An 18823-nucleotide genomic window follows, 5' to 3' on the forward strand; every position below is an offset into this window, starting at 1 on the left:
ATGGTGTATTTTCTGTCTGTGGGTAAGAGGCTGCCATTCCTCTTGCGAGGACAAAAGCATTGTATTTTCAAAAATGTTGTGCTGTATGTATATATTTTAATATATATCAAATGTTTCAGGTGTTGGAGGGATTTAAAAAAATGTCCTGCCTTTTAGATGAGTTACGTCATGCGGCTGAAAGTTTGGGGGATTTCCGAATACAGTTGTTCAACGCGGCAAAACAGTTTTGACTTGTGTTGGCTTTCTGGAGAAGTTCGAAGCTATGAAAGGAATTACTGCGTTTCTTTTTCTGTTACAGGCTACAGCTGTTAACACAGGTAAAACTTCTAGTTATTTATGTGCTTGATGCAAATGCTCACATGTCACCTATAGCCATTTATTCATGAAAATTGAAATCGAAAGTAAAGCACGAACTTAGTTGAAAGGAAACCACGCACTTGACAGCTATGGATGTTCGTGAGGTTAAGTATCATGCATTCCTATTGGAATTAGCATTTTAAGCGAATTGAACAATTACGCCACTCGCTTTCATGCAGATACCAGCTTTTGTATAAAAAAAACAATGAATAGAAGGTATGTAGGTAGTCAAAGGTATGAAGCTTGATTTGTAACATGATGTAATCGGCATATTTGTGCTGCCTCTCCTTCTCCAGCAATGCATGTACCAACAGGCCTGGTTTTAACTTACAACCTGCTTGATATTAAAGTTGTTGTCAAGCTTCTTCAAAATGCTTGTAAATAATTGATCCCATGGTTGTGCTGTAGCGCAATTCAAAATAAAACATTTTTTTAAACTGAAGTACATCATGTCTCGAGGGCTACAGTTAAACTAATAAAGAAGAACCTGGCCTTTGTTGGTCAATCTGGTCGGGTAAAATGGGGGAAGAGGCCCCCCTCAATTTCGATTTAATTCTAAATTAGAATTAGAATTCATGCTGAAACCTATATGTTTTATGGGAAATAATTAAGAGGGAACTTTGTTGTTATCGCACTAATTTAATAAATAAATAAATAAATCCACTGGCAATGCTCAATATATACTTCAAAAAATAAACAATGTGATTAGTGAGATAACCTTAAAATGCTGAACATGAGACAAATACTGTACTTTATTTGTTTCAATGGAACCAACCTAAATCAGACATTAATTTAACAAAAAAAAGGTTCAATAGGGTTCATAATTATTGGAGCCCAGGTTTATTACCTGGTGCATCCACCTCTGGCAAGGTTAGCTCATGGAGTCTTTTTCGGTAATGCTTGACATTACATTACATTACATGTGATGGGTAGTACATTGGGCCTAATCTGTAATATTGATAATGGCTATAATGAGCTGAATGATATTGGATTGTAAAGTAATCCCTAGCAATCTGTATTTTGATAATGTTCCATTGTTTGATAATTGATTCTGCTTGAAAAAATAAAAAAATAAATAATATATATATATATTATATATATATACAGTGTGTAGTGACCCGCAAGGAAAAAACGGGAAAAAATAAGTGTCCAAAAAATTATGTTGAAAAAACTCTAAAGAAACCGGCATTCATGTAGCCACGTTCGTCCGTCTTGAATCCGCCCTTGGTTCGTTCTGTCCCGGCGGTGCCCAGGCCGCTGAAGCCGTCCTTCCTCGCCTAGTCGCCCGTCCTTGATGCCGTCTAGGCTTAGAGAGAGAGAGGTTAGCGAGCATGTTGTTAGAATGGTCTGCTCACGTGAATCCGCGACTTTTGAGGGTTCGTCCGTGGGGGTTTTCTCCTTGTGCATGGGCTCTCTCGCAGTTCGTTAGCTCCGTCCAGGTTTAGCCAACCTATGCGTGCGCTCTGGCTCTGGCTCTGGCTCTGGCTCTGGCTCTGGCTCTGGCTCTGGCTCTGGCTCTGGCTCTGGCTCTGGCTCTGGCTCTGGCTCTGGCTCTGGCTCTGGCTCTGGCTCTGGCTCCGGATCTCTCCTCCTCCGTCCAGAGCCCCGGGTTGCGTTTTTAGGCTCCTTCTGTAGACGCCGCTTCTCCTTCCCGAACTCGGTTCAGCTGTGCCTGTTTAATTAAAATGTTCATTCACGTGCGGAATGCGGCCGCACCCGTCTCGCCCCGGGGGTTGCTGGCCATGGTGCTGATTCTCCTCCCGTTCTCTCTCCAAGGTGCCGTTCTCTTAGGTAGGACAAGGGAAAATATTCAGAGTGAATCAGTTTCCCCAGCTCTTGGCACCGGCGCACGGGCCGTTCCACCCCAGTGGTGTACCGATCCCTGGTCGGGCCATCACAAGTGGTGTGAAAAAGTGTTTGCCCCCTTCCTGATTTCTTATTTTTTTGCATGTTTGTCACACTTAAATGTTTCAGATCATCAAACAAATTTTAATATTATCAAAGACAACACAAGTAAACACAAAATGCAGTTTTTAAATTAAGGTTTTTATTATTAAGGGAGAAAAAAAATCCAAACCTACATGGCCCTGTGTGAAAAAGTGATTACCCCCTAAACCTAATAACTGGTTGGGCCACCCTTAGCAGCAACAACTGCAATCAAGCGTTTGCGATAACTTGCAATGAGTCTCTTACAGTGCTGTGGAGGAATTTTGGCCCACTCATCTTTGCAGAATTGTTGTAATTCAGCCACATTGGAGGGTTTTCGAGCATGAACCGTCTTTTTAAGGTCATGCCACAGCATCTCAATAGGATTCAGGTCAGGACTTTGACTAGGCCACTCCAAAGTCTTCATTTTGTTTTTCTTCAGCCATTCAGAGGTGGACTTGCTGGTGTGTTTTGGATCATTGTCCTGCTGCAGAACCCAAGTTCGTTTCAGCTTGAGGTCACGAACAGATGGCCAGACATTCTCCTTCAGGATTTTTTGGTAGACAGCAGAATTCATGGTTCCATTTATCACAGCAAGTCTTCCAGGTCCTGGAGCAGCAAAACAGCCCCAGACCATCACACTACCACCACCATATTTTACTGTTGGTATGATGTTCCTTTCTGAAATGCGGTGTTACTTTTACGCCAGATGTAATGGGACACACACCTTCCAAAAAGTTCAACTTTTGTCTCGTCAGACCACAGAGTATTTTCCCAAAAGTCTTGGGGAACATCAAGATGTTTTCTGGCAAAATTGAGATGAGCCTTAATGTTCTTTTTGCTCAGCAGTGGTTTTCGTCTTGGAACTTGGATTGTGCAATGGGTAGCACTGCCGCCTCACAGCAAGGAGGTCCTGGGTTCGAATCCCCGTCCGCCAGGGCCTCTCTGGGCGGAGTTTGCATGTTCTCCCCGTGTCTGCGTGGGTTTCCTCCGGGTACTCTGGTTTCCTCCCACAGTCCAAAGACATGCAGGTTAGGCTGATTGGAGAGTCTAAATTGCCCATAGGTATGAGTGTGTGAGTGAATGGTGCGTGTGCCCTGTGATGGACTGGCGACCTGTCCAGGGTGTATTCCTGCCTTTCGCCCAATGTATGCTGGGATAGGCTCCAGCCCCCCTGCGACCCTGTTCAGGATAAGCGGGTTAGGATAATGAATGAATGAATTAATGAATTATTGTACAAGTAATTCATGATTTTTTTAAAATGGCAACCAAAGTACTTTCCTTTATTTATTTGCATGGATCCACTTTATCAGTTCACATTTACTTTCCATTTTAATCTGTGTTGATGCTGAATCTACGATGTCCTTGTTGTACTGTAGAGACACTTATTTCAGAGTGTGTAAGGACACTGTAGTGCATTCTAGAACTTTAAGGCTAATGTTTAGTCTGTTCAAACCTGCCATCTGCTGTACTGTATCCCTACGGCTGTACTCTACGGCGGACCCCCTCTGACAAACAGGTCTATTCCAGTCCTAGTCCAATTGAGGCTTTGCACTGTGGTGAGTTGCTAAACTGTCAAATGAGAAGGTGCTCAGTGTGTGATGTAGTGGTAAGTTCCCTTCAGTTTGGACTCGATGGTTGTCAGTTTGAATCCTAGATGGAGATATGCATTTGCCTGCAGCCCAAAAGTTATTGTTTCTCAGTCTTCAGTTTCCCCAGGCATTACGCTTTAATCTCCAGATCTCTAAAACAGGGTGTGAAACCCAAATCCCGGAGGGAAGTAGTGTTTCCTTTCTATTAGCAGGTTTAGGTTTTGGAATCAAGGTATGGCCAATCTATGGCTAGAAGTAATCACAAGTGCTGCAACACACCGAAAACAGGAGATACTTACAGCCCTCAAGGACTGAAGCCTGACACCACCTTACTAAAGTCTAAATAAACATTCTTCTTTCTTTGATGTCTCTCTTTAGATTGTGTGATAGCCTGTTACCATGCAGGGTGGCAAGGTCTGATCAACAATTTAAGTCCTAATTGGTTCTATAGGTGGTGACCTGTTCCAACTTTATTAAATTGGACAGCACTGCAGGCAAACTGCTGTAGAAGCTGTGTATTGTATTCTAGTGCTTTACTCTGTTGAGCCAGACATTTGTATCAGTGGACAGACATGGCAGATTTTACAGACTTGCCTGCGCTGGTGCAGGTCTGGTTTGGAGCGAGAGGATCTGTTGATGGACCATTGATGGAATTTACATGGTGTATTTTCTGTCTGTGGGTAAGAGGCTGCCATTCCTCTTGCGAGGACAAAAGCATTGTATTTTCTAAAATGTTGTGCTGTATGTCTATATGTTAATGTATGTCAAATGTTTCAGGTGTTGGAGGGATTTAAAAAAATGTGCTGCCTTTGAGATGAGTTACGTCTTGCGGCTGAAATTTTGGGGGATTTCCGTACATAGTTGTTCAACGCAGAGTGCAAAACACAGTTGAGTTTTGACTTGTGTTGGCTTTCTGAGAAGTTTGACGCTATGAGAGGAATTACTGTGCTTCTTTTTCTGTAACAGGCGACAGCTGTTAAGATAGGTAAAACTTTTAGTTATTCATGTGCTTGATGCAAATGCTCACATGTCACCTATAGCCATTTATTCATGAAAATTGAAATCGAAAGTAAAGCACTAACTTTGTTGAAAGGAAACCACGCACTTGACAGCTCTGGATGTTTTCTGGATTTTAGTGGCTTTGTATGATGCAGTGCATGGGCACTTGGCTGTGCAGTAGTTACATTTACATTACAGCCCTGTAGTCGGTTATACTGCCAGACAGCTACTCTTACCTCCTGAGCCAATGTCGCCCGAGTGACACCCATAACAAGATCCCATTCCCACGTGTCCTGGCTAAATTCCAAACCTGGCTCTTTCAATCTGCCACCTAATCATCCCTTGAATCAATTTTCAAAAACATTGATCTTTGCCTCTCTGCTTCAGCTGGCGAGTGTTCTGGCCCAAAATGGCAGCTGTGCATCACACAGGAGGGGGCTCCCCATGCACCTGAGATCCTTGAGGGCCAGAATAGTTCCAGCTCCATCTAGTCCTCCTTGTAAGGGCCAAAGCAGGCAAACTGAGCCCAGGCCTGCAAATTTGTGTAATACACTAAGGAGATTGTCAGCAATACTACCGTTATTTTTCAGGCACAATTTTAAAATGTTTGTTTGCAAGTAAGATGAATAAATATGATATGCCTTACAGGATATCATGTTTGGTGGGTTATTTTTTGACAATTGCACACATGTTTATGGATTATGGACCCCCTAAAGTACCCGTGGCCATCCCCTGGTATAGTTCTAGAATCGCCACTGACTGTAGAAACATATTGGTGTATTTAGTTGAACGTGACTACTTTTGTTGAACGTTTTTTAACCCTTTGATGCACAAGCTATACAAAGATATAGAAAACAAGAAGTTATTTTTGACAACATAAGTTTTGACCCAAGCCGTGCGTCAAAGGGTTAACAAAAATCCAGGGTTAACTAACCTAATAATAAGTCTCCTCCTTCCTTAATATGCCAGTCAGTCAGTCGTGACCTTTGTGCCTTTCGCTCATCAGTTTCAGTCTCAAGGAACCAAATAGGGGCAGGTGAGGACACCTGAGTTTAATCGGCTAAAAGTCCTAAAAGTCAAAGGAACCCGGGACTGAGTTTGGGGCGTTTGCTTTTTGAGACATTATGGAGAGAATAACAGCACTTTTTCTTCTTTTACTGGCTGCAGTTGTGAAAGCTTTAGCTATCCATGTACTTGGTGTATTTTCTCAGATGGCATAACCTATATAGTAATTGATTCACAATCGTTTACATCTAACCTGAAGCACTAATTTAGTTGAAAGCAAACTTTTCACTTGACAGCAGTAGGCTATGTTTGTTGGGTAAGGTAAACCAGCACTCAGTTAATGGTGAAATGGTTTTAGTGAATTTAAAATTGCCCTACTTTTCATGGGAATATATATGCTTTTGTGTAGAAATGATTAATAGCTAACTGCGCTTAACGTTAGTAACGGTTTACACAAAGAAGCTTCAAAGGTATAAAGTTTGATTCGTAACATGCACTCATGTTTCCTGGCATTGCATGTACATTAGGCTACAGACCGAGGGAACCAGGTTACAACTTGGCCTACAACCTGCTTAACATTGCAGTGAATGTAAAGTTTCTTAGATTGAAACCGCAGGTAGATCATGCGATTAAAAGAATTAGTGCTGTGGCACATGAACACTGGAATTAGAATTGTTCATTGTATCATTGTGCATGCAGCATTTTTTATAGACTTTTGAATAATGCCATGTAGCCAATTGAAAACAATTGCCAAGATTTTGCAATCCCATTACTCCAAATGCATACAGTAAAAATGTACTGTGTCGGTGCCGTGTATACATGGGCTGATGGTCATCAATAATCTAGTGGTTTTTCCTGAAAATAGTTTGATTTAAATGTTTTATAGATTTTTTTTCAGTTCCCATTTTGGAGGATACCTATCATGGAGTTTCCTGAAAATAGCTTATAGATTTTTAAATAGTGCACTTGTTATGTTCCTGAGTATGTCTGTTAGTTTATCATTGTTTATTATTGTTATTCTTGTAGTTTATTATTTTTCACATCTTGTCTAGTTTTCCGTTTTAATTCATACAGTACTATTCATCGCATTCGTCATCCCCTGTCATGTCTGTGTTTTCGAGCCCGAGTCACTCCCCTGTCTGCGTGCTTCACTATTCGGGTGGTTTCGGTAGTTTACGGGTTTCAAACTTTCTTCCGTTCTTGCATTCCTTATTTCCGGCTTCTTTCGGTAGGTAATGTTGTATTAACTACCACTATTCTTACTAATGACAACTAATATAATTATTGTACAGGACTAACTATAATTAACACACTTACTGCCTGTCTAACTAATAAACTAATAGTAACTTATTTTGGGTAGTTTAGATTCAATCACGTAACTAACTTACTTACGATATCTCCTATTGTTCATGCTGTTCTGTAGCTCCACCTTCCTAGCCTATCCCTGATTACTTGCTTAGTTTCAGCCAAGTGTTCGCTCCTGTCTCTCGCTATCACTACGTCTTCTACTCTCTGCAAATGTCTACTCCCTAATCCGGAGCCGTATGTTTTACGTGTTGGTCTATGTGTACCCAGTTCGCGTTTTCGTTTCCCCCTTGTTATTGTATTATTGCCCATCATGTTCCTCACCTGTTGTTTCATTGTTTAGCCCTCCTCGCTCCCGTGCCCCGCCTAGTATGCCACTTCCCTTCATGTATTTAAACCCCAGTCTTTGATAGCACCCTTGTCAGAACGTTGATCGTCTTTGCGGATCGTCTGATTGATTGGTACTGTTTGCCTTTGCCCTTTTGTTTTGACGCGTTTGTGTTTCTTGGTTTTGGTCTTCGCTTCGTTTTTTTGACCTCCCGCTTGCCTGATCCCTTGTACCTCTGCATATCTGCCTTGTTTTCTCTTTTGCTACTCGATTTGGCATTGTGTTTTGGAATACCTGGCTTGATCATTGGACTGTAATAAAGAACGTTCCTGACTACCCCTGGGTCTGCGCTTGGGTTTCTATTGTCACAGCCATTGAATTGAATAGTGTATATGTTGGTGTTTGCCATCACATAATTCCAAATTCATGCTCTAAAATTCCCAGTATCCATGGCATGTCTACCTGGCATGGTGTTTTTCATAAATCTTTTCTGAAAACAGTTTGATTTATATCTTTTGGATTTGAAATAGTGCCATGTATTGAACTGCAACTATTTATTTCTTAATTTCAGTGACAGTAGGTGCATCCCCTGACACTGCATTGACAGAATTATTATTTTTTCTTTTTCTTTTCCCCCCATTTGGCTTTTGCAAGTCACTTAATTCCACTGATGACACTGCTAAAAATAATATGCTTATGTTAATCAATATCAAAAAGTAGGATCTCTGTGTAAAAAACTGACTGAAAATCTTTTTCGAATGATTTACGGACAAATTAATTTTGCTCATGTTTAAGAAATAAGACCCAGTCTCTAAAAACACGCGGGACTTGAATTCAAAATTGTGGAAATCCAGTAGGAAATTATGACCAGTTTTCCACTGTTTACATTTCCATAATCAATGCAAAGCAGTTTTATATGTCATATTATTTCTGCTGTAACAAACTGTGAAGTCAATACACCCCAACTGGTTACTTGTTAAACCTAGTCTGAAATTTTCACATATTTGATCCAGTACTGTTTTTAAAAGTTTATGAATTAAGTCTCCAGCCTTGACGTAAGAGATTAATCTTTCACTTTCATTCTTAACATGTATTTACTTTTGTAGTTTATTTGTTTTATAGTCCTTTATATTATCTGTTTCGTGAAAATAAAATGTAAGATTACTTTGTTCACTGACACCAACCCACACACACAGACAGTTGTCCTTGAAAAGTTTGATTGCAGACGTAAGGATTTAGTGCTGTATGGGCAGCATGTTTCCAGTTGAATAGGAAAGTCCTAAGAATGTAATGCAATACATATTACTGTTGATAAAACAAATATTCTCCTTCCTTCACAACTCTACTAATGATTTTTGATATGTTTCCCCACAGGGTCACACTCTATCTGGGCATTTGCAACATTAATACATGGACAGACCCAATTCCCAGAATTCAGTGTAGCGTTTATGCTGGATGATCTTCAGGTGCTCTACTATGACCACGGCATGAAGAAACTGAGCTCTCGAAGCCAAACAAGCTCAGCAAATGTAGTTGAAGATATTATCCTTTTAGGTGTAAACATTGTGATAGAAGACATGTATAATTCCATGAGCAGTCCAGCACACCGTGCAAACCTCCTCTCCAATCACACAGGTGAGTGCAACAACAGGTCATACTGGAACATTTCCTGTTTGCTGATTGTTCAGAGCCTAGATGGCCCTCTCATCTGAATTAATTGTGGGAAACAATTTTTAAAAAAATCTGGAATTAAAAAAACTTGTTTAACAAAAACTACAGCTCAAAAATGATAGATGAAGCCCATATGCAGGTTGACACATTTAATCCGCAATAAAAAAGAAAATAGCAGCGCTGAATAAATCCACTAAATGTAGGGTAAAGGCTGGTTTATACTCCATTGCAGAATGTTTATGAATGTTCTAATGTTGTCCAACATTGCAATGGTCATTGTTTAATTAAAAATATATTTAAACAGCAACGGTCGCCCAACAAAATATAAACCAGCCTTAACAGGTACATTCACAGAAGTTAGTTACAATCACAGCTAGTAGTAAGACAGAGGGAATTAAGAATGTTTCTTTATGAATGAATATTCAAAGTTTTGGCATTGGACATTTTCAATAGATGTTACACATACAACAAAGTCTGATATTTTACTGTATTCTTTAGGTCACACATTTAATTGAGGAGGGCACTAGACTACGGATATTCTCATTGCATTTTCATGAAATCGTATCAAGAAAGTAAGTAGGTTGATGTTTGAGACTCTTGGCTTATTTGCTTCTTTTTTTTTCTTTATTTTGAAGGAGTTCATGTTCATCAGATTCTGGGTGGATGTGTGCTGGACAATGACAAAGCCAGCCCGATCACGATGTGGGAAGCTTATGATGGAACCGAAGTGACACGCTACAACATGCATAATCGCACAGTCAGCCCTCAATGGCCACTGCTTAAGTGGAACACAGGGGAAAAAGAACTCTGGCTAATGCAATTTAGACATATTTATCAGCCTGCTTGTATCCGAATACTGAAGTACTTTCTGGAGAAAGAGAAGAACATTGTGTTAAGAAAAGGTAAAGTAACCTTCTACAAAGACTTAACTAAAGCACATATTCTTTATACCCTGATATCCTGTACAGTTTGGAATTGCTGGACTGTTAGATTTCCTGTGGCCATAATAGCAGTGGGGTGCAGAAATTTGGGACATGAGACCTTTCTGAAATTCTAAAGCAAGATTGCTTTTTATTTTCATTTTTTACTGTTTATACATGATTTAAAAAAAGGAAAAAGACCCTGTGAAAAAGTTTGGGAACCCTTTTGGATTATTATTTGTTACTTTTTAAAAAGATGATTACTATGGCCCAGACCCAGGTGATTTACTCATTAGGGCTTCAATGAGTCAGGTGAGTATAATTCCAGCACTGAAATTCCATGACTTCTGAAGTATCCAACTGCAGTGGCTGTTCTGTCTCATGTCAACAACCATAGGTTCCTCTAAACAGTTGTCCAAGGATGTCAGAATGAAGATGATTCATTTCCACCAAGAAGGAGAAGGCAAAAAAAAGATTCTCAACTGCCAATTATATACTGTGTTAACACAAACTCTGCACACACACAAACACACCATTTATGAAAAAAGATTTACAGAAATGGATTGTAGCAAGAAATTGCACAACATGGTGTTAACATATGTGCAACCTGTCCATTGTACAAAACTGAAATCAAGGTAAAACTACGCTGAGTGTTAACATTTCTACAATATGTCTTGGCTGCAATGTTATTGCCTGGTGGATGTACAACAAAGGAATAATCACCCCTCCTCCATTTCTTTCCGCAGCCAAACTGGCTAAATAAGAATCCGAAGAAGAAGTTATAAATAAGTGCTTATTGTTAAGAAACAATACTCGTGCGCATAAAATTATTTTTTAGCATGTCAATATCAAAATGTATTTGGTCCTTCAAAAATCCAAGGCACATTTGACCTTGCCACACAGCACACTGTTTAAAAACAACTGCCCGAAAATATGGGGAATATGCAGCTATAAAAGGTCCTGATATGGATTTAAATACCTTCAGAGTTGACAGTGCTTTAATCTCATTAATCTTCATTGTTTCTTTTCCAATCCAATATGCTAGAATACAGTGCCAAAACTGTGTCACTGTCCCAATCCATTCACATTTAACTTGACATTTAATACATTTTAAATCATTTTGTTATCATGGTTTATGTTGTAGTCCCCATCATCATTGTATCCTGGATCCAATCTGCCCAGGCCTGCCCTTTGTTTTGTTTAAATATTTTCTGACTGCCTTTACTGACGAACATTGAACTCATTGTCATGTTCATGAAACCAGTCTGAGATCAGAATCAGAATCAGAATTCACTTTATTCGCCATGTAGTTTTTACGTACAAGGAATTTGCTGTGGTATGTGGGTGCATGCAGACAACATAACAATACAAAAAATAGAAACGTAGATATAAAAATGAGGTGGAATGTAATGTAGAACATAAATTAAAAAAAATAAAAAATATTTACAATACAACATGATGCTGAAGCAGGGTGTGAGATGTATTATTAAAGTGCAAAATATAAAATATAAAGTCTATGGGGGCGGGATAAGAGTCTGTGACAATGGGGGGTCCCGGGCCTAGTTGACATTAATCACAGGGAGACAGTGCGTTGATGTAACGTGTCTGTAACGGTTGTAACGGTTCTGTGACAGTGGGGGCCCCCGGGCCTTGTTGATGAGGCCAGCTGCAGATGGGTAGAAACTGTTTCTATGGCGAGAGGTTTTGGTCCTGATGGACCGCAGCCTCCTGCCAGAGGGAAGTGTTTCTAACAGTCTGTGTCTGGGGTGAGAGGAGTCGGCCACAATCCTTCCGGTACGCCTCAGGGTTCAGGAGGCGTACAGGTCCTGAAGAGATTGCAGATTGCAGCCAATCACCTTCTCTGCAGATCGGATGATACGCTGCAGTCTGCCCTTGTCCTTGGCAGTGGCAGCAGCATACCAGATGGTGATGGAGGAGGTGAGGATGGACTCAATTATGGCGGTGCAGAAGTGCACCATCATTGTCTTTGGCAGGTTGAACTTCTTCAACTGCCGCAGGAAGAACATCCTCTGCTGGGCTTTTTTGGTGAGGGAGTTGATATTCAACTGCCACTTGAGGTCCTGGGAGATGATGGTTCCCAGAAAGCGGCATGACTCCACAATGTTGACAGGGGAGTCTCTCAAGGTGATGGGGGCGGGTGGGGCTGGGTTCTTTCTGAAGTCTACAACCATCTCCACTGTCTTCACAGCGTTGAGCTCCAAGTTGTTCTGACTGCACCAGGTCACCAGATGGTCAATCTCCAACCTGTAGGCGGACTCATCCCCACCAGAGATGAGTCCAATAAGGGTGGTGTCGTCCGAAAACTTCAGGAGCTTGACAGACTGGTGACTGGAAGTGCAGCTGTTGGTGTACAGGGAGAAGAGCAGAGGGGAAAGAACGCAGCCTTGGGGGGAACTGGTGCTGATGGTCCAGGAGTCTGAGCCATGTTTTCCCAGCTTCACGTGCTGCCTCCTGTCAGACAGGCAGTCTGTGATCCACCTGCAGGTGGAATCAGGCACGCTCAGCTGGGAGAGCTTGTCCTGTAGCATAGTTGGCATTATTGTGTTGAAGGCAGAGCTGAAATCAACAAACAGGATCCTGGCGTAGGTTCCTGCGGAGTCCAGGTGCTGTAGGATGAAGTGGACAGCCATGTTTACTGCATCATCTACAGACCTGTTGGCTCTGTAGGCAAACCGCAGGGGGTCCAGGAAGGGGTCTGTGATGGATTTGAGGTGGGACAGCATAAGGCGCTCAAAAGACTTCATCACCACAGAGGTCAGGGCGATGGGTCTGTAATAATTCAGTCCTGCGATCCTTGGCTTTTTGGGGACTGGAATGTCTCGCACCTCCTTGCTAAACTTGTACTTGGCCACTTTAAACATGACTCTGTCCCCACTCCTAAATGCCTCTTCCTTCTCTGACCTTAACTGTCTGAGTTTTGCTGTGAACCAAGGTTTGTCGTTGTTGTAACCCACCCTGGTGCGTGATGGTACACAGCTGTCCTCACAGAAGCTGATGTAGGAAGTCACCACCTCTGTATACTCATCCAGATTGTTGGTAGCAGTCCTGAAAACATCCCAGTCAGTGCAGTCCAAACATGCCTGAAGATGACTTGCATTGTGACATGGGGCATTATAATGCTGGAAGTAGCCATGATAAGATGAGTACATTGTGGCCATGAAGGGATGCACATGGTCAGCAACAATACTCAAATAGTATGTGGCATTCAACTGATGATTGATAGGTATTAACAGGCCACGTTTGCTAAGAAAACATTCTCCACACCATTACACCACCACCACCAGCCTGGACTGTTGACACAAGGCGGGTTGGATCCATGGATTCATGTTGTTGGTGCCAGATTCTGACCCTACCATCTGTATGCCTCAGCAGAAATCAAGATTCATCATACCAGGCTATGTTTTCCAGTCTTCAACTGTCCAGTTTTGGTGAGCCAAAACTGCAGCCTTAGTTATTTGTTCTTTGCTGACAGAAGTGGAATCCGACAGAAGTGGAATCCGACGGCCTCAAGATTCGATGTGTTGTGCATTCTGAGATGCTTTTCTGCTCAGCACAATTGTACAGAGTTGTTAGCTGAGTTACTGTAGCCTTTCTGTCAGCTCGAACCATTTTGACCATTCTCATCCTCTCTCATAAACAAGGGGTTTCTGTTCACAGAACTGCTGCTCATGAATAAGTAGGCATATAGGTGTTCCTACTAAAGTTCTCAGTGAGTGTATGCTGCAGTGCTGTGGGTGCTACACTGGGCAGTTGTTACATTTATGTCACAGTCCTCTTCTTACAAAATGGTGTACATTTTTATCCCGTGGGAGGAACCTGTGCTTCCCTGCATTGCTGTATTACTGCCCTTTCTCTGGCTAATGCACTGCTGTTTCCCCCTTCAGAGCGCCCCAGAGTCAGGCTGATCCACAAGCCATGCACTGAGACTGGAGAAATGAAGGTGAGCTGTCTGGCCACGGGCTTCTACCCCCGACACATCAACCTGACCTTGCTGAGAGACGGGCATCCCATCCCAGATGAGGAGATGATTCTGGGGGAAGTGTTACCCAATGGAGACGGGACCTACCAGACAAGGAGGACCCTGCGTATCCGTTCAGAGGAACTGAGAGAGAGACATCATTACACCTGCTCTTTCACACATCTTACTCTGGACAACAAGCTGGACATAAACTGGGGTATTTCAGATCATTATAAGCCTTATTATAATTATTAATTATAACACGTTATTGTGGAATCATTGGGACAGGGTGGAACACTGCATTTTGCACAATTATGCATTTGTTAAGACTGCTACTTTCCATAAGCATAACCCAGTGGTAGTTTGAAGTAGAAACTCCCTGTGAACCTTAATTGTTGTCTCTGTGACTTGCTTTGTGTATCGGTATTTTTAGTTGCCTAGGTAAGCAGTGTTTGGATAATTAACTTTGGTCACTTTTGCTCTGTTTGTTTGTTTCTTTGTTCCAAAAAATGAATAAATAAATAAATAAAAATATTGGCCCTCGTCCTTACCTTTGTTGTACAGGTAGCAGTTGAAATTGTACTTCCCTCTAGGGTCTTTCAGCGCACTTCTCCCTGGTGATGGGTAGGCACTTTGTTGTACGTCGCTCTGGAAAAGAGCGTCTGCCAAATGCCAATAATGTAATGTAATGTAATAATTCATTTACTGATGATCTCACTATTGTGCACTGTTTTTCAGTACCAGAAGAAGGCTCAGATGTTGCAGTCATCAGTTCTCTGGTTGTAGTGCTGGTTTTGGTTCTTATCTTTTCCATCCCTGTATTTGTCATCTATAAGAGGAGACGCAGAGGTGAGAGGCAATATTCATGGGGATGTATTGAATGGGGAAAGGGTGAAAGATTTTTTTATCTTGATCATTTGTCTTTTTGCAGTCACTTTGTAGTTTCCTCGACCTCCTTTCTGAGAGTTGACCCTGCATCATGACTGCTTGCTAAAGGTAAGTGCATAAATATTGCATTTACCTTTAGCAGTGTCTACATTATGGTCTTCTGTCCCTTTAGAAGATGTATCACTGATAGTTTGTCCTCTCAGTTTCAGAGTCAGAAGACACAGCTTCATGTTCCTGTTTGTTCACACCACTGCCATCAAGTGCACAAGTGTACTATTATCTGCGTAACAACATATAGTCTGCAGCACCTCTTATTCTATTTACACCTGTCAAGTTATTCTGCATATACAATTTACAGTTATGTATATTGTAATATTGAATAATGTCATTGATTAGAAGGACATGAGAGACACAGACGGAGAGTGTTTCTCAGTACCAAGAACTTGACGTCAGGACTCGGGTCCTTGTGAAGTAGCTCATTTCAGGAGACCGCAATTCCAAGAACACAAGGGCAGAGAATGCAATTGTATGTATTAGAGATGCAATCTTTATTGAGTATTAAGTAATCTTTATTTTGATGATTCTGCTTTTATAAATATATTTAGAATTTTATGTATATGGATGTTAGTAAGTAATGTTATATTTTTTTCTTTGGCCAAGTTTGGGAAAAAGAGATCTGGCGAGTGTTTGAAAAGCTTCACAGGTCAATGATACTCATCCCTCACCTGTCTTGGGGGTGAACGCTGAACAGGATCTGACTGAGAGATAGAATTTCGATAGGATCTCAATACAGGCACACAGAAACCGATTGTAAATAATCTTGAGCTTCCAGTCTTTTTTAATTAGTATTATTTTTCTTTATTGTACAACTAATAAATGATTTTTTTTTTTTAAAGGCAACCAAAGTATTTTCCTTTATTTATTTGCATGGACCCTCTCTGTGTGGAGTTTGCATGTTCTCCTCGTGTCTGCATGGGTTTCCTCCGGGTACTCCGGTTTCCTCCCACAGTCCAAAGACATGCAGGTGAGGCTGATTGGAGAGTCTAAATTGCCCATAGGTATGAGTGTGTGAGTGAATGGTGTGTGTGCCCTACAACCTGTCCAGGGTGTATTCCTGCCTTTCGCTCAATTTATGCTGGGATAGGCTCCAGCCCCCCTGCGACCCTGTTCAGGATAAGCAGGTTAAGATAATGGATGGATGGATGGATTTGTATAGATCCACTTTTTACGGGACATCAGTTCACATTTCCTTTCCATTTCATCTGTGTTGATTCTGAATCTATGATGTCCTTGTTGTACTGTAGAGACACTTATATGTATGTGCATCTTGGCGGGTTATTTCAGAGTGTGTAAGGACACTGTAGTGCATTCTGGAATGTTAATGCTAATGTTTAGTCTGTTGGCGGACCCCTTTTGACAAACAGGTCTATTCCAGTCCGAGTCCAATTGAGGCTTTTCACTGTGGTGAGTTGCTAAACTGTCAAATGAGAAGGTGTTCAGTGTGTGATGTAGTGGTAAGTCCCCTTCAGTTTGGACGATGGTTGTCAGTTTCAATCCTGGATGTAGATATGCAATTCCCTGCAGCCCAAAAGTTATTGTTTGTCAATCTTCAGTTTACCCAGGCATTATGCTTTAATCTATAAATCTATAAAACAGGGTGTCAAACCCAAAACCTGGAGGGAAGCAATGTTGTTTTTTTTTGCCGTTTCCTTTCTAGCAGGTTTAGTTTTTGGAATCAAGGCATGGCCAATCTATGACTAGAAGTAATCACAAGTGCGAGGAGACATTTACAGCCCTCCATGATTGAAGCATGACCACCATTCTAAAGTCTAAATAAACATTATTCTTTCTTTGATTGGTGTCTCTCTTTAGATTGAGTGATAGCCTGTTACCATGCAAGGGGACTTTCAGATTGCGCAGGTGAATAAACTAGATGGTCCTCTTGAGTAAGCTCCTTTCTGTCACACACATACATACACACCCACACACACCCCCTCACTCTCATGATGTTCCCCTCCTGGGGGAAATAGCTGTTTGTTTCAGTACTGCTGCAGAGCCATCACTCCATGCAGGGAGAGGAAGGTAAAATCCAGAAATGCATATTTTGTACTGTGGACTCCAAAATGAATGATGGACAAGAAATATATTCCCACAAACACACTGTGAGCACTTTATTAGGTATTCATTAGACTTCTGCTGCTGCTGCTGCTGTAGCCTATCCACAGGTTTGACGTGTTGTGTGTTCAGAGATGCTCTTCTGCATACCACTGTTGTAATGTGTGGTTATTTGTGTTACTGTCACCTTCACCCAGTCTGGTCATTCTCCTCGGACCCCTATTTAACAAGGCGTTTCTGTCTGCAGAACTGCTGCTCACTGGATGTTTTTTGTTCACACCATTCTTTACAAAATCTAGGCAATCAGCCATTTCTGTGATACTCAAACCACCCTGTCTGGCACCAACAATCATTTCACGGTCAAAGTCATTTTGATCACATTTTGTTCCCCATCCTGATTGTTGATGTGAACATGAACTGAAGCTCCTGACCCGTATCTGCATGATTCTACACATTGCACTGCTGCCACACAATTGGCTGATTAGATAATAAGTAGGTGTACAGGCAATACAGTGATCAATACAGTGATCAATGAGAGTAGATTTCAATGTAACCAGTAGTGCTAGTAAACCCATGATACAGTAAATGTTTCAATGTCAGACTTGGCTAAGCCATGATGCAATTTAAATGGTGTATTTTCTGTCTGTGGGTAAGAGGCTGCCATTAATCTTGCTAGCACAAAAGCATTGTATTTTCAAAAATGTTGTACTGTATGTCTATATGTTAATATATGTCAAATGTTTCAGATGGTGAAGGGATTTTAATTTTAATTTAATTTTTTATTTTAGAAATGTTGTACTGCCTTTTAGATGAGCTACATCATGGAGTATGTGACTGAAAGGCGTGTGGTTACGTTGTTTTTTCAACTTATTACAGGACCACTGTAGTAGCCAATCGTCTTCGCCGTCGTCGGGGGTTTCCCTGAACAGTTGTTCAACGCAGAAGTGCAAAAAACAGTTAGCCGAGGAGTTTTGACTTGTGTTGGCTTTCTGAAAAGTTCGAAGCTATGAAAGGAATCACTGCGGTTCTTTTTCTGTTACAGGCTACAGCTGTTAACACAGGTACAACTTTTTGTTATTCATGTACTTCATGCAAATGCTCACGTCACCTATAGCCATTTATTCATGAAAATTGAAAGTAAAGCACTAACTTAGTTGAAAGGGAACCACGCACTTCACTCAAAAGGGGAATGGTCTGTGGAACAAGCAAAGCAAAAACCCCGACATTTTAAGGAATTTGTATAACCCCCCGGGCAGATTTTTTCGGACCCAAAAAGAGGTCATGTCGGGGTAAAAGAGAACGTTTGGTCCCCCTAATTTAAGGCACTACGACAAAGATATTAAAATAATGTAAATACAACAGGACATGCCAAAGTGCGTATTGCTAGATGGCGTAGGCACTAACCGTATCACTTACCGTATATATAATTTGGCGAAAATTAGATATACGGTTGGATAATTTAGTTTGTACGTTTTTGATTATATTAATACGTTCCCACCAGTCGTGATCAATGCACATTTTTAAGTATTCCTGCATTGTTTTATTCATAAATAACACTACTTCCTCTCATAACGCAGTCAAATCAGTCGCTGCATGGAGCCTAGAAGCTATCCCTTAAGCAACGTAAAGCGCTAAGAGACACCGTTATCGGGAAACGCACCCCTGGTCTTTAGTGGTCCATCTGGTAGGGTGAGATGGGGGAAGTGGCCGCCCTTACTTTCGATTTACTTCTAAATTA

At 41.3% G+C, this 18823-nt stretch overlaps 1 protein-coding gene across 2 annotated transcripts; it reads left to right on the forward strand.

Moving 5' to 3' along the window:
* The first annotated feature begins 201 nt into the window (after window positions 1-201).
* Window positions 202-15831, forward strand: LOC133139194 (major histocompatibility complex class I-related gene protein-like). Of its 2 annotated transcripts, XM_061258583.1 has the most exons (7): window positions 202-317; window positions 8887-9147; window positions 9819-10085; window positions 14009-14299; window positions 14821-14931; window positions 15014-15078; window positions 15174-15831. In XM_061258583.1, exons 1-6 carry the CDS (start codon window positions 263-265, stop codon window positions 15022-15024), a joined length of 996 nt encoding a protein of 331 aa, XP_061114567.1. In that variant the 5' UTR covers window positions 202-262; the 3' UTR covers window positions 15025-15078; window positions 15174-15831. The 2 variants fall into 2 exon arrangements, with proteins under 2 accessions (XP_061114567.1, XP_061114566.1); XM_061258582.1 differs by having other exon boundaries at window positions 14821-15078.
* The last annotated feature ends 2992 nt before the right edge of the window (window positions 15832-18823 follow it).

The sequence above is a fragment of the Conger conger genome, chromosome 10 (assembly GCF_963514075.1).
Source record: "Conger conger chromosome 10, fConCon1.1, whole genome shotgun sequence".
In the NCBI taxonomy this organism is placed as follows: Eukaryota; Metazoa; Chordata; class Actinopteri; order Anguilliformes; family Congridae; genus Conger; species Conger conger.

Bases quoted from the DNA above. Each gene is read 5' to 3' on its own strand.
- LOC133139194 (XM_061258582.1), top strand. From the start codon at position 263: ATGAAAGGAATTACTGCGTTTCTTTTTCTGTTACAGGCTACAGCTGTT. The intron at 318-8,886 runs GTAAAACTTCTA...GTTTCCCCACAG, and splicing joins GGCTACAGCTGTTAACACAG to GGTCACACTCTATCTGGGCA. The intron at 9,148-9,818 runs GTGAGTGCAACA...TTTATTTTGAAG, and splicing joins CCTCCTCTCCAATCACACAG to GAGTTCATGTTCATCAGATT.